Source organism: Alternaria infectoria (genome assembly GCF_024043175.1).
Source record: "Alternaria infectoria strain BMP 0036 chromosome Unknown scaffold_5, whole genome shotgun sequence".
NCBI classification, from domain to species: Eukaryota; Fungi; Ascomycota; class Dothideomycetes; order Pleosporales; family Pleosporaceae; genus Alternaria; species Alternaria infectoria.
Window position 1 is genome coordinate 403,883 of NW_026250694.1, and position 19,713 is coordinate 423,595.

Sequence of the window (19,713 nt, forward strand, 5' to 3'; positions counted from 1 at the left end):
CGCCGCATCTCCAGGTGAGCTTGTGAGCTCAACATCACCAAACAGTTCATCTCCGCCACCCCATCGCCCGCTCCACCTCACGACTCGTGCACTTTAATCACCTTAAACCACCGCGTATACCCTCACACCCTGCCCACCCACCATGGCTGTCCCGGAAACAAGCTCGCGGATAGCGGAGGCGCAGAAGCTGGCCAAGTCGGATCCCTCCAAGGCCGAGCAGATCTTTAAAGACGTCCTATCGCAAGACCCCGGCTCGAATGAGACGGCCATCAAGAACTATGAGAGCGCTCTGATCGGGCTCGGTGAGCTCTACCGCGACCAGAAGCGGGTGGACGCGTTGGCGGAGCTCGTGAAGCAGGCGCGGTCGATAATGTCATCCTTTGCGAAGGCAAAGACATCCAAGCTGGGTAAGGAAGCGAATTTGGATACCAGTTCAATCGCACATAGCTAACTCCCACAGTCCGACAACTACTCGACCTGTTCACCGCCATCCCCAACACCGCCGATATCCAGATCGATGTCACCAAGTCGTGCATAGAGTGGGCCGTCTCAGAGCGGAGAGGTTTCCTTCGCCAGAACCTAGAAACCCGACTCGTCTCCCTGTACATGCAGAAGCAATCCTACTACGAAGCCCTCACACTCATCAACAGCCTGCTGAAGGAGTTGAAGCGCTTGGACGACAAGCTGGTCTTGGTCGAGGTTCAGCTGCTCGAATCAAGGGTCTACCACGCGTTGGGCAACATACCAAAGGGTCGCGCTGCCCTCACGTCCGCACGAACATCGGCTGCTTCGGTCTACACTCCGCCTCTGCTGCAGGCTGGTCTCGACATGCAGAGTGGCATGCTGCACGCAGAGGACGGCGACTTCAACACCTCCTTCTCCTACTTCATCGAAGCCATGGAGGGGTACCACTCACAGGACGAAGAGCAGAAGGCTACTTCGGCACTCCAGTACATGTTGCTTTGCAAGATCATGCTCAACCTCGGAGACGACGTCACCTCGCTCATGACCTCCAAGCACGCTGTCAAGTACGCAGGCAAGCGGTTAGAAGCCATGAAGGCCGTAGCGCGCGCACACACCAACCGCAGTCTCGAAGAGTACGAAACCGCCCTGACCGATTTCCGCCAGCAGCTAGGCAGCGACCGTTTCATCACCTCCCACCTCCGACGCCTGTACGACAACATGCTCGAGCAGAACCTGATCAAGGTCATCGAGCCTTTCAGCAGGGTAGAGATTGACCACGTCGCCAAGATGGTCGGTCTCGACACAATACAGGTTGAGCGCAAGCTCTCGCAGATGATCCTCGACAAGGTCATCATCGGAGTTCTGGACCAGGGTGCCGGATGTCTGATCGTCTACGACGAGTCGGAGCGAGACCAGGGCTACGACGCGGCACTCAGTACTCTAGAGAAGCTGAGCAACGTGGTCGATGTACTTTACACCAACCAAGCTTCCCTGCTAGAGTAAGAGGTGAAAGGGGGAACTTTGACAGCTCCCGAAGTTATGTACAATAAAAGCATAGATGTTAGGTATGCTACACGTCCAATGCGACTAGCTAATAACGATGACATATGACATGGCAAATCTCCCAGGGCAATTGTGCGCGCTGAAGTGGTGTTAACCTCGGTTTGCCCAGGCACGACAGTACAACATTACACAGCACCCATATTTTGGCCGGCTATACATCGGCAAACTACCATGTCCCCCTTGCTTCTTTTTCTCGAATAAATTGTCGTGTACTATCCGGCATAGCAAGGGCAGCCTTACCGAGCCGACACTATACACATCCCCGTCTCATTCGCTCATCCTTGGCGATCTACACCCACCTCCCATAGCAGCTCCACACAAGAACCACATAGCATCCCCAGATAAATTGGCACGCACGACAACGAACGGGGATTTGATTTGGAATCACGGAGATAGGGGGGTGTAGGACGAAAATATGCAGAAATGAATGATAGCAATGGGAATTCGATAAGAGTATAAAGACCACGTCCATCGCACGTATCTTGAACATCCAAGCAGGTCGATTCCATCCTCAATCTCCTTACTTCGCCCCTACACATATCTTCATCATGTACTTCACCGCCGTCGCCGCAACCACCCTCCTCTCCCTCCTTCCCACGGCCCTCTCCCACGGCCTCATCACCTCCCCACCCTCGCGTCCCACCGGCCCAGAACTAACATCCCTCTGCGGCCCCGCCATAACCCGCACCATAAACGGCGACAACACCTCGCACGTCGAAGGCCTCCCCGAGCTGCTCCTTCCCCCCTACACCGCCTCCAGTTGCAACCTTTGGCTCTGCAAAGGCCTCCAATTCGCCGACAACCCGTCCAATAACACGCAGGTATGGAGCGCGGGCCAGGTTGTCCCCATGAAAGTGTGGATCCGCATTCCGCATGAGGGATCTGCGAACGTGAGTATTGTGGATACGAAGAAGAATGAGGTCGTGGGTGAGATGTTGAAGGTGTGGGAGGAGGGGTATGCGCCGGGGAAGAGTGAGGCTGATGTCCCGGTGGGGCAGAAGGAGTTTAGTGTTAAGGTGCCGGAGGGGTTGGAGGAGAGGTGTGCGAAGGCAGGGGATTGTGTAAGTTCTCATGGGTTGAGTAATCTATGGGAGATGCTAACAGAGTGTAGGTGCTGCAGTGGTGGTGGTATGGAGTAGCGGCTAAGCAGACATACGAATCTTGTGTTGACTTCAGAATCGCGAAGACGAGTGCAAAGAGGGACTCTTTCGGTCGTGCATTCAGGGGATGAGGTTTACCGCCTGTGGACAGCGGTTTGTGGTTTAAGTTGCGTGAAGGTTTGGAAGTTTAGAGTTAGACAGTCATGACTTGTTCAACTACATAGTCAACCTATCCATGATTGACAACATGTCATCCCTCTAATCCTGAGCCCTTCGCTTTCTCGCTTGCATATTCACAACCGCAATACCCAACAACGTGCCGCAGAAGAAACAAACCATGATGGTCGCTGCGACCATGGTACAACAGTAACGCTCGCTCTCTCGCGTGCGTCTTGCTTCTGTCTGCACGTGGTTGTCGCATATCTCGCAATGCGTGTGTGGTTCGGGGTTCGGTCGAAGGAAATTAGTGATGGTCTGAGCCAACGTCTCAGTGTTTGACGTTGATGAAGAGAGGTTGCCGGAAGAAGTGTGGTTGTGGGGTTCAGCGTGGAGTTCGATGTCGTTGTCATCGGTTTGGCTTACGGTCGTGTACTGTGAATTGATGGGTTAGCAAGATTGGAGGCTTGTGACACAATGTGGTAGATTAGCTTACGGCTGATGCTGATCCAGAGGGCCCGTATCGGTTCACGGGATGGTCGTGGAATACTTCCTCGTAGGCAGGTGCTGCTTCTTGTGGAGTAGTCGGGATGCCCATTTTCTTTCCCGATTCCATAATGGTACCTATGTTGTGGGAAGTGGATATGCTCTGAGAAAGTATGGAGTAAGTAGTTGTAAGATCAAACGTGCGACAGCACTCTTGTCATGTTTATCAGCCAGCTGCAGCCGCTTTGTCGGTCATCCACAAGCTCGTGATTCTAGCTGGATGTTGGATGCCTGATGAGATGATAGGGTGTCACTAGAGGCTGTGCTGTCAGCCGACCAATAAGATCGGTGCATGTCCGTAAGTTTGCGGGGCTGTGTCGGCTTGCAAGCCACCGTTGAGGTTTGATCGAAGATAAGCATCATAGTGCTGTTGCTTGAGCACAGATCAAGCCAATGGCGGCACGAATCTGGGAATCGCTCAGCTGCATCCTATGCTTGGCCACAGTTTTGACTCTTTTCGGAAACATACATGCAGATCACAGGATGATTGAAATAATGATACTGCATGTTCTTGTTTCCGCGCTCGTCTCGTGATGATCCGATTGCAATGACTTTGACGGTACTTTGGGTAAATAATGATACTCATTCATAGTAGATGTTGTAACAGTCTGACGAGTCCCTCACTGCGCGACCTTGATGACAATCTTACCAGAAAAGTTGCCTGACAATTGAAGATCAAAGGCCTTCTTCGCGTCCTCAAACCCAAACGTCTTGTCAAGCATGACATCAAACTTGACCTTCTTGTCCTCAATGAACGCATTCATATCCTCGAAATCCTTCTTCGATCCTACAGCGATGCCTTTGAGCTTGGCGCCCTTACCCATCAGGGCCATCAGCTGAGCTGGCTTCCAATCCGCTTCCCAGCCGGCGAGGAAGCCGACTAGCGAGACAGTGCCGCCGCGAGCGCACAGGTAAGAGATGTCATCGATAAGGGAGCCGACGCCAGTGTTGTTGACTACGAAATCGACGCCGCGGTCATTTGTAAGTTCCTTGATCTTGGCAGCTTGGTCGTCGGTCTTGTAATTTAGACCGCGGACTTTGTCGCTGATCCGATCTTGGATCGCCTTGATCTTGTCGTTCGAGGATGAGGTTATGATTGGAGTGATGCCACCGGCGAGACAAAGCAGTAAGGAGAACATGGAAACACCGCCTGTGCCTGGAAGGTATGAGTAAGAGATTGGGCTTTCAGATATCTTGCCTTACCTTGTAGTAGAGCACTAGAGTGCTCTTGTACCGTCTCCAACGAATCCAGGGCATTCCAAGCAGTGACACCTGCACACGGCAACATTGCGCCCTTTTCTTGTATTAGCCCAACGCATTTGCAGATGTTTTCTGAACAACTCACCTCCTCCCACGACAAATGCTTCGGCAAGTGCACCAAATGCTTCTCCTGGTAAACGGCATACTCCCTCAGTACGCCCGCACCGTTCGCACCGATAGCCACCGAGATGCTGTCATCCGTGGGATGAAAGTCGCCTTGATTGCAAATCGGGGCAACAATGTCTCCCACTTTGAAGTTCTTGACTGCAGAGCCCAAACCGACGACCTCGGCGGAGGCATCAGAGCATGGGATACCTTGTTCCGTGACAGCAGGCGGGTACTCAGCTACCAGCATAGCGACGTCGCGGTAGTTGAGCGATACAGCGTGGATCTTGATGACTACATCGTTGGGGCCGAGGTCTTTTTCTTGCGGCAGATTTTCTTGGCTTTGCTCAAGGGTGAGAGGGTTTTGACGAGAGGCCTTTTCTTGACCGGCGCTGCGACGGTAGGCCGTGTAGGTAGATGGATAGGTCATGACGGTCGTTGGATTGGGGAAAATTTGCTTTGGACGATTGCGCGAATAGGCCTGATGAATTGAATGTCGGTGTCGCACGACTTCGCGATCGATAAATAAGAAAAGTCGCGGCTCTTCCTACAAGCAGTGCATAGTTGCTGATCAATCATGGTGGGCTACTCGATTCGTCCGATGGAGTTCAGATGTTCGTCATTTCTGCAGGGTGTCGCTAGGTGCGATCCAAACTGGAACGTCGCGACGTGGAAGGAACGCTACCATTAAGCGCGAAGGCGCTCGACCATCGAGACTGCGAACCCAGCCTCCTAAATCCGCATACGTTGAATCGGGCCTTTTGATTCCAGGACAGAGCGCGACATCCACGACCTGCAACATCACTATGTTCTGGCCATGCGGATCTAGCTTTGGTTCAAGGCGGGGCCAACGGAGTGGAACTTCACTCCGCTTCCGATCTCTTTAGTCAGCCTCAACAGCCTTCCACTCACGAAGGCCGATCCATGCGCCCTCTGTTTGACATCGCATACCATCAACAATCTTCCTTTGCAACAAATTAGCGGCTGCGTAAATTTGCGACCCAGCGCGTCTCCTTGTCGAAGCTGCGTCGTTCCTCGCCCTCCAGGCCACTTAGCCCGAATTCTCGCAAGTCTCTGATTATCTCGACAGCCTTGCTGAAACCCTCATTCGACGCATAGCCCTCATCAGTCAAAACACCTTGTAGCTCTTTCCAGAGTTCCTGGCTCTTGTTGAAAGACCCCGCCTCTTCGTCGTGTTGCTGTATCTCCTCTGCTGAGAAATGGTACGGACATGGTTCGTTTGTACCAAAGTGGCTCCACTCACTGCGACAATGGTCAGCCAGAGAACTCAAGGGCAAACAGATTAACGCACCTCTCAACGCGAATCAAACATTCTTCAAGGGGAAAGAGACAGTTGTCCCAGGTAGAGCCAACAAAAGCTTCTAATTGTTTGAGGGTCTGGCCATGGGGATGATGCATAACCTTGTACATCAGAGGGTTCCTCTCCACCGCAGACTCTTCGTACGTGTGAATTAAGATAGACTGGGACACTTGGTATTTGAGCTTATCTTTTGTAGCATCGTCGAGTGCTTTGAAGTTTTTAGGGAGCTTCATCAACATGTCAATCCCATAGTCTAGAAGCAATGGGGGATTGGCACCGATGAACACCGGGGTAGCCCAGGCCCCCTGCCAGTCAATGATGCATGAGATTCGGTCTTGGTTGTCGATATAGACGTTACCAGTATGGAAGTCTGGGTGCCAAAGTCTGGGAGAGACGAGCTCTGGGTCCTTGGGAGTGATGTACGGAACTGCGGCTAAGAATCTCTCTAACAGGACTGTGTGAGCCTCTGGAGACTTTTGATGTGGACTCGTGTACTGCCATGGAGTTTCACTCGGCTCCTGTGGGTTCGCATGGGCATTGATCCATTCGATCTCACGGCGAGCGACAGACTTTAGGTATTCTGCAGAAGATGTCCCTACAATCATTGTAAGTCTGGATTCGAGGTTCACAGGTATCAACAAACTTACAGGGACCGTGACATTGCATCTCACTGCGTTGCTTCTCCCAGAACTCCCTTCGAGTGATGGGTCCAATGCAATAAGTTGATTCGATGCGACCGACGACATCTTGCGGACCACTTGTAACGATAGCCGGCTCGCATCCTGCGATACCACTATCTTTAAAATACAATGATCCAAATCTGACAGTGTGTGTAAGTCGAACTGGCCGCAAATTCTCTGTTGGAGAAAGCTGGATCTTACTTTTCAAAGGAAACGGAGAGTAGTTTCCTTTCAACGTCTACAAACTCACGAATAATGTCACATTTCCTCCGCAGTGGGAGATCCTGCCAAACTTCGTGCAGTTGAGAGCCACTTGCTTCTTCCATGATGATATATTCTGCTTGGACAGGATGTTGGTCGGTAGCATTCCAAGCGAGAACTCGTGGGACTGGTAAGTCTAAGATGGTCCGGGCAAACTCCATAGTTGCCACTTCCGATGCCGTGGTAAGCACTCTTGGGCCAGCATTAGGGTGTGGGACTTTTGCGATGATCTTTTGGCCGTCTTCTATCTCAAGGCGATATGCCTTGTTGTAGTTGCCTTCGCCGATCTTCTTGAAAGATATACACTTGTTTGCACCGACGGCTTGGCAAGCCGCTTGCTGAAGACTGGACATGTCAAAGCGTCGGTATCGGGCTTTCAGTTGCTCGCGCTCGTTCCATAGCCATCGTCCGCTCGTGTAGCAGAACAAGGGATTAGTGTCAATTTGACGATGTGAGGGCATCGCGCATCTACCCTCCAAAGTGTGTAGTAAACGAAGGTAGTGCCGCTTTGCGATGTTTGACCAGCCTCGACCAAGCGCCATTGCTAGAAACTTGTAAGGAGGCTGTGATGTAAATAATGATACTAAGTTGATGATGGAACTATGAGACGCGTCGCCAAGCCTGCAGCCTTTGTGGGCTTCTCAAGTTAGATACTACTGGCGCTGAGCCTGCTTCTTCCGCGAGCGTTATTCGTCGCGATGGACGAGCGTGGAGACGATGACATTGCTGTATACGGATCAAGCGGCGTATGTACTAGGCGCGTAAGTATCAGGCACGCATGCAGATAGAGCTTGCATCAGCGCTTGGTTGGCTGATTCCATATTGACGGGTGTGGTGGGAGGGTGAGCTTGGGCAAGAAGCCAGCCACTGCCGCGACGCGTGTTCGGAGAAGCTTCGGGACGCATGCGCCACAGCTTGAGCTTTTTCGGCGGAAGAGCAGGGGTGCATCTTCGCTGTTGCTTCTAACGCCACAAACAGAATTCCAGAAAACACAGTCGACATTGTTATCATTTGAGTTTTACTAAAGTAATCCAGAGTTTAGCTCGATGCAACCTAAGTATCAGCAGACATCACTTTCGCAGAGAGAAGTCTAAAGATATGCGACGATCATGATGTTCTCATTTCCATCGATCTAAACAGGTACTTTCGGTACTTGTATTACTTACTTCAGATTACGCCTCCGCCGTTGTAACTTTTAGAACTAAATGTTAGTATGAGCGATAAAGATGCAAAACCTCAACCGCAACACCGCGCTAGTATTACAACCATCAAAGGAACCAAATCGTCAACTCGTCAGATCATCTCATCGCAAACACCATACTCAGCCGCGACAGGCTTGCGAACCGCGCCATCGGCCACCGCCCCCATCCCCAACACACAACTCTCCTCACCCAGTATCTCCGATAACTCCACATCGCCCTCTGCCAAACCCTGAACCGCGCGAACCAAGTCCTTCTCGACAAAGTTCTGGAAACGGTCGCGATTAGTGTCTACACCAGGACGGTGGAAGAAGAACTTGACCGTGGTGCCAAAGGCAAACCACTGATCGACCATTAACAGCATGGCCTCTTCTAGTTCACGATCCTCGTAGATGTCCTGGAGACATGGGCGGAGGAGCGAGCGGATACAGAGGTGTATTTCTTGGAGTGGGTTGGCGCCTTGGTTTTGGAAATTGAGGAGGATGTCGTGGAGGGGTGAGGGAGGGAGGTCTTCGAGAGAGAGGTAGATACGAACTGCGTGAATGTCGCCGTCTAGAATGGTGGTGGGGTCTTGGATCTTCTTGGTCGTCTGCTTGCCTGTCGCGTCGGTGGCGACAGAGGCGAAGACGAGGCCGGTGGGCGGGGATACGGCGGGCAGCTTTTGGACTGCTGGGGCGGCGGTAGAACTGGGGAGTTTTGCGCCTAGCGATAGAGAACTTGAACCAAACATGGGTGACGTCGGGGATTTGTTTGAGGAGGCAGGCGCAGGAGGACCCATACCACCCTGCAGCGCAGGGCCGAAGCCCCAGGTCGGGGAAGTGTTTGTGTTAGTAGTAGTAGTAGTAGTAGAAGCGCCAAAGCCGAAGCGCGGCGGAGTAAGGAAAGAAGGCATTCTGTTAGTTAGTAGAGTCGATGATCCTGTAGTTGAGGGTGTTGCAAGTGTTGCGATTGCTGTCGTTGAAACTGTTTGTCGCTGGGCGTGGGGGACCACGCACTTTTATAGTTGCAGGGCGGGGACGCGCACAGACAGTGTGCGTTTGAGCAAAGTGGTGAAAATGCGAAAATGAGTGAGTCAAGAGAGCGAGATCGGCGTTGTGGTAGAAGGCCTATGGTAGCGATGATCGCGACCAAAGTGTCACCGTAAGTGAGCGAATCATCAGTGTTAACTTGGGAAGATGGATTAGGCTGCAAACCCAACTGAGGGTCAGCGGTGGTATGAGCAATGATAGTGGAAGACATCTGTACTTCATTTGTGTAGAAAGAGAGTATGTACAGAAAGAATGGTAGTGAAATGAGTGTAAGTTCCATCGCCAATCCGAGGACATTCCAAGCACCCATGTGCTCTGCCAAAGTCCCAAATCCCACGTTCCGCCTATCCCATCAAATCCAATCAACAAGCGGCGATATCAGCTGGTGTATAAATGCAAGCCGAGCTAGGTCCTTCGCTGATCTGCTTAGGCTCAGCACCCGTATCGTTACCCTCGAACTCCTCGCAAATAGCCTTTGTGCCCGTGACGCAAGAGTTGGTAATGGTAGCGGTATCGCCGTAGTTGGAGTTGATACCAACGAAAGTCGCTGTTCCGCCTGTAGCCTTGACTTTGTCGATCTTGACGTGGCGCTCGCCCATGGTCTTGCAGTTTCCACATGATCGGTAGAGCTTGCCAAAGGTTGAGACTGTGAAGCCTGAGATTGAAATGGTACCCGCGCCGTTGTGTTGGATAACTTTGTCGGATGCGCCCATAGCTCCGCCACCGGTGACTGTGCCGTCGCCGTCCTTCTTGAAGGTGAGTGCGTCTTCACAAACGTCCTCCCACCAGACATTCTCGATGGTGCAGGCTCCTTGGCAGTGTACTCCCTCGATCTGATCGGCTCCGATGATGACGTTGCGGAGAGTACCCCCGTTTGCGATGGAGAACACGGCGTCGCTGTCTCCTCCTTCTGATTGACCGGTGCAAGACACTCCACGGCCGAAACGCTTCATGCCACCATCGAATTCGCCGGTTACCATCATTGTCTTGGAGAGAGTAGACTCGCCAGCTGCTGCAGGCATGGTACCGCTTGCTGCACTACCACCTGAGCTGGGCATAGTGGAGTTGCCTGATCCAGAGCCCGATCCAGTTTGAGTTCCCGAACCGGAGGAAGATCCACCACCTGATGAGGAGCCACCACCTGATGAGGAGCCACCACCTGATGAAGAGCCTCCGCCTGAAGATGAGTCACTTCCCGATGATGAGTCGCTTCCTGAAGATGATTCGCTACCCGAAGACGAGTCGCTGCCTGAGGAAGAGTCGCTTCCCGAAGATGAGTCGCTTTCTGAGGATGATCCGCTGCCCTTTCCGCTACCGCTGCTGGAGTCCGAACCTGATCCCGAACTTGAACCGCTATCTCCACTAGAGCTTGAACCGGAGTCGCCAGTTGCATCCTCAGTGCTGTCGCTAGCGTCGTCGGAAGACTTGTCCTTGCCACTGGAAGACTCCTCGCTGCTATCCAAAGAGCCAGAAGAGCCTTTCGACTTGTCTTTCTTGTCATCCTTGGCGTCAGAAGCACCGTCCTTGGAGTCAGATGAATCACCTGCAGAGTCCTTGGAATCCGAGGTGTCTTTAGATTCGTCATCGCTCGCTCTCCAAGCCAGACCGAAGGGTTGACGCTTCGTGACAACAGGTTCGGACTCAACAGACCTCCGCTCATAGTCGTTTCCAGGGGTGAACATAGGAGCACCCGTCATCTGAGGGTCGGATGGCTGACCGCCAAAGCCTGGGAAGCCGCCCGTGGGAGCAGCACCACCTCCAGGAAAGTAACCGGGGTCACCACCATTGCGTTGGCCACCTCGTCCTGAGCCACCACCCATTCCCATTCCAGAGCCGATGGGATCAGAGCCAGGACCGCTGGACTCGGTGCCGTTCCGTTGACCGCCGCCGTGTTTGCCGCGATGGCCACCACGATGGCCATGAGCCTTTGTAGGAGCGGGGCCTCGAGCCGAAAGTTCCGTCGGTTTAGCTGGGGCAGGAGCAGGTGCCGCGGAGACAGAAACGATCAGAGCCGCTGCCGCGATGGTAGTCAGAGAGAAACGCATGTTTTGTTGGTTTTCCGGGTGGTTTGAAGTGAAAGTAGGGGAATGAAGGTATTGCACAGCAAAGATGACACAGTCAAGAAAAGAAGGGTGACCGGCACTGAGCTGGAGAAGAGAATGTGGAAAAGGGAAGGTGTTGGAAGCAAGGAAGAGATCGTTGGTCCTGATGAGGATGAGGATTTTGCAGTGGGCAGGCTGCGAACATCTTTATAGCCATTGTGTTAGGAATACGTACTGTTGGTTTACTGAACATGCGTGTCGGTGGTATACGACGACGTCCCACACCACCCGCACCCCAAACCTCCAAGCGCATCATGCCTATCGTCGGTTATACCACGGGTACTATGCACTCAATGCGATGACTGAGTAGGCCCGAACACACGTGCAGTCGTGAATCGAGGAAACGTGGAAACAGGCCTGGTATCCTGGAAAAAAGACTGTGTTTGGTTTGCGCGTCCCGTTGACGAAACCGATCGTCCGACAGCTGACAATCTATGAGAGGGATGTGTCAGGTTTCATGTTGAGGATGTCGGTCTTGGCAGCAGTGACAGCCATGTAGGGTGAAGCTACTAGTGAAGATGCAGAAACGTCCCGCTTGTCAGTTGGTAGTCTAGAAGTTCCGGAAGTTTGGAGTTTCGTGTCGCGCGTTTCACTTACTCGACGGAACGAATGCAGGTTGGATGGACTGACCACCAAGAATGTAGTGTTCGCTATCATGCAGCGCAATACAAATTAATAAAATAAGTGACATTAGCGAGGTCTGCATCGCCTACATTCGCGCTGCTTCCTTAGGGTCTGGCCTTGTCCCTATAGAGATCTCGCTTTCCCAACCCAATCTTTGCGAATATCTTCCAATCTAAGGAACCGAGTGCGCGGTATATGCGAGGTGGCTCGGGTTCTCCAGTACTATCTACCACGGTGGCCAAGTTGTCTTTCATGTACACTCGAAGTTCGTCTTTGAGACGCGAGGGTGTAAGCCGTGAGTGGTATATCGTGCTCAGGCCTTGAGCCTGCATGCGTGGGATATGTCCATCTAGTCGGTTAGCACTGTGTATATGTGGATTGCATGTTTCGATCTGCAAGATGTGCACTGGTCTTGAGGACGGGCGGTTTGAAACTCCAAAGCGTTCCCACAAGTCGATCAGCTGGAATGGCTCGACAGCATAACCAGTAGCGAATCGTAGCTTCAGGGCCAGCTCAACATCCATAGCGTGTTCACCGGCGTTACCGGTTCCGATCATGGTTCTCGGGGTAGCGTCACCTCCGAGGACTCTCAGAAGGCGGTTCATCCATTCGTTCACGACACGCGAGGAGCGTCCAAACTCTTCAAACTCGAGCTCGCCGTTCCTGACTTTTGGCTTTGACTTCCATTTGATACGCACCATGGCATGCTGATTTTGTCCGGTATCTCTGTTGTGATACAATGCCCAATGTAACCCAGCGGCGTATACTTTGCAGTACTCGAGGACGGATCCGGGAATCCGGTTGTCAGCATCAATGAAGCCGACGAACTTACGTCCAACAAGCTTCGTGATGATCACACCGAGTATCATAGCCTCTCCTTTTCCGTTGTTCATGCGTGGAACATGTGTTTTCCCCTCAGGCGTACTTGTTCCTGAGTGTTGCAACAGCTCTGGCATTCCGGCTTCCTTGAAGGCGCGGGCGAAGGTTGACTCACCTTGATGATGTACCATAACACATCGACTTGCAACCTTTCCGAATTTGAGCAGCGACTCGCACTCCGCCTTATAGTTTGTCTGGTTGCTGTTCGAGATGAAGATGACAGAACAATGATGTGGAATACCACGAAGAAGGCCTTCGAGAACTGTGATATCTTCATCCATGCAGGGAACTACGATGGCCAGATTGCGCTCGATGCTTTCGATTGAATCTGGGGAGATGACGATGTTCTCCTGATCGACAGACGTGTTAGCTGTGCCATCTCCCGAAGTGTCTTGACCGCCTGCGTCCAGTTCCGAGACAGAAGACATTTCGCGTAGCTGCACATTCCCGACCCGGGTGATTTCTGGGCGGATACTCAATCTCATGATCAATATAAGTTGATTCCCAAAGTAGACTCAGTCTTGCAGCGGGTCTGATGATGGAGTAAGGATGTATGAAGAATAAGAATGTATATTCTCACCAAACCCATGGGTCTTATAAGAGATTCTTGCGGTCTGCTCGATGCTGCTCTTGACTGCATTGTTAGGCGCAATGATAGAACGTTTGACTCTATGTGATCGACGAACTATTCATAGCTATCAGTACAATCTTTCGTGCGGAGCTAATTGCAGTGTGAATCCGAGGAAGGCTAGGATTTGATAGCCGATGTCGGCGTATGTCAATGTTGCTAGACACGCTGTAGCAGAGGTGGGTCCAGGATAACGTTGCATTGTGTCGGGCTCTGCAGCGATTCGACCATTGAGTATATCGGGTACTGAGGGTGGCGGTGCTTGTTTGGCACTGACGCGTTGTTGACATTGTCAAGTGCCGCAATTGACAATCACAGTACTGGTGACCCTTCCTCATGAAAATGTCCCTTTACCGGGAAAATGGAGTGGATGAATTGGATCGGTTACGTTGCGGTGATGATGCATTGCATGTAGCCAGTGTATGAAACGATGGATGTCTTTCTCTCAAGCGAGTCTTTCCACGTCAAACACGACCGGCCGTGGTTGCTCTCGGAGGATACTTTGAACTGCGATCAATACCCCGAAGAGTTCTCGCAGTCCCTTTGAGTGCTCCTGTCTCTATAAATGTGTATTCACGCGCCGTCGCGCCCTCCCACAATGGATGCGGCATGGTGGTGTCGTTTCGTATGACGCGCTGTCGGTACCGTCGCGGCGCGCGCGTTGCTCAATGAGGCAGACAGATGACATCTCAACACTAGAGGCTCATCCGGTCTTCTGCGAGGCTGGGGGCGACTGCATTGGGCGAGGGCTAGTGTTGGCGCGAGTGGTGTTGTTAGTGGGAGGCAGCTTCACCGGCGAAGTTTGTCGAGTGGAAGCTCGGCTATCCGCTGGAGCTCTGGCCTCGCCCGAACGCCTCCATGACGTCTGCAGCTGGTGACACCAGAAGCGCTATGCGGACCCGGAGACTGAGAGCTTTCCCCGCGTTTGCGATGCTTTTGTACTATTTCTTGGATCCTTCTTAAGTCGTCATTTCCCCGGATTACCCTGCGATGGCTTCCAACGATAATCCCGACAAGATGAGCTACATCTACAACTCGCAGCTCGTGAGCGCCCCTGACATGTGACGATGGACGCTGGCTGACATTGATCGTTAGGACGCCTTCACCCTTTACCACATCTCGCACGAAAAGGAAGAACATAGCTCCGTCGGCCCCGTACTTCCCGCCCTCGGCCATGCTTCGTCTGGTGCTCTAGGAACCGTGGTGTCGAAACTCCTAACATACCCTCTCGACGTTGTTATCACGCGCCTCCAAGTTCAGCGACAGCTACATCACGGCGACGCGCACCCACACTACAATGGCTTCCTCGATGCCATCGAGAAGATATACGAGAGGGAGGGCGGACCAAAGGCCTTCTACAGCGGCGTAGTGCCCGAGGTTGTGAAGGGTGTCGCCGACAGCTTTCTGTTCTTCCTAGCGTATTCATATGCGCGACAGAAGAGGCTCGAAGCGCGAGGCACTGGACACAGCTTGCCGGCGCTCGAAGAGATTGGCGTTGGCGTCGTCGCAGGCGCCTTCTCCAAGTTCTTCACCACGCCCATCCAGCAGATTGTTACGCGGAAGCAGACGGCGGCGATGATGCGCCAGGAATCGTCGACCACCATACCTCCACTCTCCAGTACCAAGGACATAGCACATGAGATTATGCGCGAGAAGGGCATACAAGGCTTCTGGTCTGGCTACTCTGCTAGCTTGATCCTGACACTGAACCCTTCCATCACCATGCTTCTGCACAAGGCTCTCCTGCGATTGGTCGTACCCAGGGCAAACCGAGACGACCCCGGCGCACGCATGACGTTCCTTCTCGCCGCCATAAGCAAGGTCCTCGCCTCTACCGCTACTTACCCGTTCTCCCTCGCAAAGACGCGCGCCCAAGTGTCCTCACAGAAGCCCTCTTCCGGCATTGGTGAGACTTCCGACAAAGAGAAGTCAGACGAACCACTTGAGTCGAGAGCACTACAAGCTAGGCAGCGAACTGTGTTCAGCACCATCTTGCGCATCGCCCAGACTGAAGGAATCTGGGGCTTGTACCAGGGTCTTGGAGCGGAAGTGCTCAAAGGCTTTTTCTCTCATGGCATCACGATGTTGATGAAGGACCGCATTCATGCTGTCATCATCAGCCTGTACTACACTGTGCAGGGCGCGTTGAAGAAGTACCCCAGCCCAAGTGAAGTCGCAAAGTCGGCATCAGACAGCGTTCAGAGCGCCTATGAACAAGGCAAAGAGCAGGCTAGCGATGCTTATGCGAAGGGCGCCGAAGTTGTCGGCAACGCAACAGAATCGGCAAAGCACGCCGTTTCACAGGGCTCACAGCAGGCGCAAGACCTTGTTGAAAAAGGCAGAGATGCTGTTAGCGAGGCCGCAAGCAGCGCCTACGACCAGGGCAAGAACGTGCTAGACAAAGGACAGGATGCTGCCACCAATGCCACTCAGCAAACTGGTGAAGCGCTTGAGCATGGCAAGAGGGCCGCAAGCGAGGCATCGCAGCAGGCCAAAGACGCTGTTCTGGACGCCGACATCAAGGACATCAATGGCCCTGACAAGGGTATCAAAGAGTGAGCCATGCAGCAGGTGATTTTCTCAACGCCTTCAGAATGTACATATACCCGATTGATTTTGTAGTTCTTTGTCCAAAGGCATGTCTGGATGGAGGATGTATTTTATTTTTGGTATGGTTCGGCGTCAAAAGCGTGCCTGACTTTCGTAATGCATAATGAGCGAATAATTGCCGGGTGAACTGTCCATCTACCTTGGGCGATCTGAAACGTCAGGGTGTCAGTATCCACTGCCACGCTTCGAGTAGCTGGTATGTCCATGTACCTAGGTACCGGACGCAAGCGTTCCAATGAGATTGAGCCTGTGTCCAAAGTAACTGCAATGGAAATCGTGTTCACGCCAGAATAGTACCAGCGCGTCGAGTGGAAGCAGGATTTTCCAGCCTTGCGGGCTTTGTTGTCTCTGCTGCGCTGGCTATTGTGGGGATGGCTGGTCACGGTACGTCGCATGTGTCATGCCGGTGGCTGGTTGCAGCGGTTGCCCTGGAGGCCAATGCGCTAACCACCTGGCTCCGCCCGCAGCGCCTCCATCATCAACAACCACGCCTGGCGACACATTCGACTGCATGCCGCAGTTGAGCGGCGACTAACTACTAACCTGCACAGGAACAGGGCAACTATTGTTTGCGCGACATTGCGAGCGCGAAGAACCGACTCGAAGTTTCCGATAGTCGGCGGCGCATGACTGGCGACACTCACAGCACGGCCATTCGACAAAAGCGGAATCGTCAACATCCCGGACACCAAGAGGGCAGCCGCAACCCACGCGCACACCACCAGCTGCGGCTTTCTATGTCGTAGACGCCGGTGACGACATAGACCGCGACCGACCAGCTGTGTGTTGACGTCTCGTCACTGCACCCCGCCGAGCTCATTCCCCTGATCACCGCACGCTGTTGGCAGTCGCAGCCCAACCCCCACCGCCATCATGACGACCACCGGAGCGCAGTCTTCGCCGAGCCGGGGAGGATGGAGCAGCCTCGAGGAGGAGCTGGCTTACTACAAGTCTCAGTACGAGACGCTGGAGATGGAGCTGCAGGAGTTTCAGGCATCAAGCAAGGAACTGGAGGCCGAGCTCGAGCGCGACGTCGAGGAGAGCGAGAAGCGGGAGCGCAAGCTGCAGGAAAAGGCAGAGAAGCTGGGGTTCGAGGTTGAGGAGTGGAAGGTGCGTGGCCTCCGACACAGTTGGGGCGGATGTATGCCCAACAGACAGTCACTAACAAGACACCACAGACAAAGTACAAGCAGAGCAAGGCCGAGGCCAACAATGCGCAGAACACCCTCCAGAAGGAGATTACCACGATGCGCGAGAGCCAACGCGCCCTCCAGATGCGACTCCGCGACATCGAAGTACAAAGCGACGATTTCGAGCGCCAGGCACGCCATCAGACATCATCACTCGAGGACGTGGAATCCAAGTACAACGTGGCTATCGAGCGCAGCGTCATGCTGGAAGAAGAGATCAAGATCGGAGAGCAGGAGCGAGAAGCACTGCGGATAGAAACACAGCGCCTTAGGGACGAGCTGTCAGACCTGCGGGTAGAGGCGGAAATCACGCAGGAGAAGTTGCGCATCGCAGAGGAGACGATTGAGAACCACCACGTGCGTAAGGTATCCAACCATCTCTCTGGTGATGCCCTGAGGCCACGCTCGCCGGTCTCCGAGGCATCGACCACAGCAACCACCGTCTCCTCGCCCACAGCTGCTTCGACCCCACCACACTCGAAAGCAGATGGCCTACACACGGACGCGACTCCTCCTTCGCCACCGCTGTCCGACGCACCGATCACGACTAGATACGTACCCTCGACGCCCATGCCCAAGCGAAAGAACTCGTATGCGCCGCTGGACCCAGGTGCAACCCCTCGCGCCGGCTTGTATCAGCGAGTCCCAAGGCACTCACGAGGGCCCAGCATGTCAGCATCGCGACCAAGTACAAGTGCCAGTGGTCGGGCGACGCCCTCTATACGAACAACTGCACCCGCATCGCGGGCGCCTAGACCGAGCTTTGGAAGTGCTGCACCGCCGCCAAGTTTGCCTAGATCAGGCTCGCTCGTTCAGGTTCGAGGGCTGATTGGTAAGATGCAGAAGCTCGAAGAACGGGTACACGCAGCGCGATCCAAGCTCCCTGCGCCAACTACGACCCCACCGCGAGCCAGCCCCCGAAACGGCAGTGCCATGGGACACCACGTGCCAAGCACTGTTACATTGAGGAGCGGCAGAAAGCGCAGCTCCCACGCATCAGCGGGCTCGTCAGTCCCTGGCGCCTACGAGTCGGGTGTAAGCCGGCTGTCATTCGGCATGTCGACCTCGTCGCGCGAGCCCACCAGCAGCAGACCTGCCAGCCGAGCATCCATGTCGTCGCAGTCAGCAATACAGCGGCCGGCAAGCAGAAGCAGCACCCGAACGCCACTCGGACATTATTCGTCTTCGTCCATCAGCGGAACGGAGCCCCGGATGCCAAGGCCAAGGAGCTCTATGAGCGGTCATGGCCACTCGCATTCGCTGTCCATGTCGCGGCGGGATACAGACGCCAACAGCGACGGAAGCGGCGTCTCAACACCGATGGGCAGGCGACTTACACTGGAGAAGACAGGCATACCTACACCAAGCGGTATACCAAGGCGTCAAAGTGCAGGACGCAGGGCAAGCAACAACATGGACAACGGAGACATGGCCCCTCCTGCTCGGCCACGAAAGATGTCGACGCAGGCGGAGGAAGAATCATACTAGGAAGGAACGGCGCATTGGTAGGAAGTCAAAGGACCCGCAGAACCACGTGTGTGTACCTCTGGATCGATCAATCTCTGGTGCATGATTTTCACGGCACTATACCTCATGCATTCTGGAGTCGGGTTTGCGATGCATATGTGCTAGAGTTTGGGAAATGGGATACGGACGGGGTGTTTGGTGCAGGTTGGTCAGGCATGGCTGCACATAGGGAAGATGAAACTCGAGAGGTCCCCAGCTCCTTTGAGGGCAGTTACATATTACTTTTACATTCAGATTTCTTTTGTTCGAAACCAATATACCCCGAATTCCATTCACCGCTAGGCTCGCCGTTGCTTCTGTGCATATCAGCTCTTCTGTTTGTTTCACATCTTAATCTCGAAATGCTACTACTACTACTTATCTCACGTGCTCTCCTTACTTCAAACGGAGTAGACTGCTCGTTCTGGACGAAAATCTGGGGTAAAGTTGCATGCATGCGCAGCCGCATTGGCGTTGGTGGTCGCGTAGTCGAAAATCGTACGATTCTGATGTCAAACGGCGGCCTGTCCCGCCGCGTTGACCCAAGCAGGAACCAGCACCAGCTACTCGCGCAAGACCCTGGATCTTCGGAACGCGCCTTCGGAATCTAGCTTGCTTTATCTGGATAGGCATCCTGGCTTGCTTTATCTCGCAGATGTCGCTACTAAGCTTGCAGTCGTTACTGTAAAGATGCGGGCGGCAGTACTACGGGGCTTTGGCCGGCTGCCCTGCGGCGGTACCTGAGCACAACGTTTGCGACCTACGCGCTGCGGCCAATGTTTTCTTTATTACTTCTACCCGGCTTCTCACGCCGTCGTAGACTGCTGTATGGAAGCCGGTACTTTTTTGTTTCAGCGTCATCTACGGTGTGCTAAATTGAGGGTGTGCTTGATGTTTGTTCCGAGAGCGGCCGCTTTGGGCGCTGATTGGGTGGCTGCGATCGGAGTCCGGTGGGAGGTGTCGGGGGAGGAGACCCGAGCATTACTCTTGA

The 19,713-nt window shown here is 53.6% G+C and overlaps 9 protein-coding genes across 9 annotated transcripts; 4 read left to right on the forward strand and 5 right to left on the reverse strand.

Annotated features, from left to right (window-relative positions):
* Nucleotides 1–142: 142 nt before the first annotated feature.
* On the forward strand, nucleotides 143–1,467 carry J4E92_003816 (uncharacterized protein; the record flags this gene model as incomplete). Its single annotated transcript, XM_051495210.1, has 2 exons — nucleotides 143–407; nucleotides 461–1,467. The coding sequence occupies 2 exons, from the start codon at nucleotides 143–145 to the stop codon at nucleotides 1,465–1,467; spliced, it is 1,272 nt and encodes a 423-aa protein (XP_051354229.1).
* A 608-nt stretch (nucleotides 1,468–2,075) lies between these two features.
* Nucleotides 2,076–2,758, forward strand: J4E92_003817 (uncharacterized protein; the record flags this gene model as incomplete). The annotated part of the gene is made up of 2 exons (XM_051495211.1): nucleotides 2,076–2,588; nucleotides 2,639–2,758. 2 exons carry the CDS (start codon nucleotides 2,076–2,078, stop codon nucleotides 2,756–2,758), a joined length of 633 nt encoding a protein of 210 aa, XP_051354230.1.
* A 1,191-nt stretch (nucleotides 2,759–3,949) lies between these two features.
* On the reverse strand, nucleotides 3,950–5,124 carry J4E92_003818 (uncharacterized protein; the record flags this gene model as incomplete). Its single annotated transcript, XM_051495212.1, has 3 exons — nucleotides 3,950–4,485; nucleotides 4,533–4,623; nucleotides 4,675–5,124. 3 exons carry the CDS (start codon nucleotides 5,122–5,124, stop codon nucleotides 3,950–3,952), a joined length of 1,077 nt encoding a protein of 358 aa, XP_051354231.1.
* A 547-nt stretch (nucleotides 5,125–5,671) lies between these two features.
* Nucleotides 5,672–7,309, reverse strand: J4E92_003819 (uncharacterized protein; the record flags this gene model as incomplete). The annotated part of the gene is made up of 3 exons (XM_051495213.1): nucleotides 5,672–5,957; nucleotides 6,007–6,595; nucleotides 6,946–7,309. 3 exons carry the CDS (start codon nucleotides 7,307–7,309, stop codon nucleotides 5,672–5,674), a joined length of 1,239 nt encoding a protein of 412 aa, XP_051354232.1.
* Nucleotides 7,310–8,249: 940 nt separating this feature from the next.
* J4E92_003820 (uncharacterized protein) lies at nucleotides 8,250–8,885 on the reverse strand (the record flags this gene model as incomplete). Its single annotated transcript, XM_051495214.1, has 1 exon — nucleotides 8,250–8,885. One exon carries the CDS (start codon nucleotides 8,883–8,885, stop codon nucleotides 8,250–8,252), a length of 636 nt encoding a protein of 211 aa, XP_051354233.1.
* Nucleotides 8,886–9,545: 660 nt separating this feature from the next.
* Nucleotides 9,546–11,228, reverse strand: J4E92_003821 (uncharacterized protein; the record flags this gene model as incomplete). The annotated part of the gene is made up of 1 exon (XM_051495215.1): nucleotides 9,546–11,228. The coding sequence occupies one exon, from the start codon at nucleotides 11,226–11,228 to the stop codon at nucleotides 9,546–9,548; it is 1,683 nt and encodes a 560-aa protein (XP_051354234.1).
* A 785-nt stretch (nucleotides 11,229–12,013) lies between these two features.
* J4E92_003822 (uncharacterized protein) lies at nucleotides 12,014–13,273 on the reverse strand (the record flags this gene model as incomplete). Its single annotated transcript, XM_051495216.1, has 1 exon — nucleotides 12,014–13,273. One exon carries the CDS (start codon nucleotides 13,271–13,273, stop codon nucleotides 12,014–12,016), a length of 1,260 nt encoding a protein of 419 aa, XP_051354235.1.
* A 1,160-nt stretch (nucleotides 13,274–14,433) lies between these two features.
* On the forward strand, nucleotides 14,434–15,975 carry J4E92_003823 (uncharacterized protein; the record flags this gene model as incomplete). Its single annotated transcript, XM_051495217.1, has 2 exons — nucleotides 14,434–14,460; nucleotides 14,512–15,975. The coding sequence occupies 2 exons, from the start codon at nucleotides 14,434–14,436 to the stop codon at nucleotides 15,973–15,975; spliced, it is 1,491 nt and encodes a 496-aa protein (XP_051354236.1).
* Nucleotides 15,976–16,899: 924 nt separating this feature from the next.
* On the forward strand, nucleotides 16,900–18,704 carry J4E92_003824 (uncharacterized protein; the record flags this gene model as incomplete). Its single annotated transcript, XM_051495218.1, has 2 exons — nucleotides 16,900–17,136; nucleotides 17,205–18,704. The coding sequence occupies 2 exons, from the start codon at nucleotides 16,900–16,902 to the stop codon at nucleotides 18,702–18,704; spliced, it is 1,737 nt and encodes a 578-aa protein (XP_051354237.1).
* Between the last annotated feature and the right edge of the window lie 1,009 nt (nucleotides 18,705–19,713).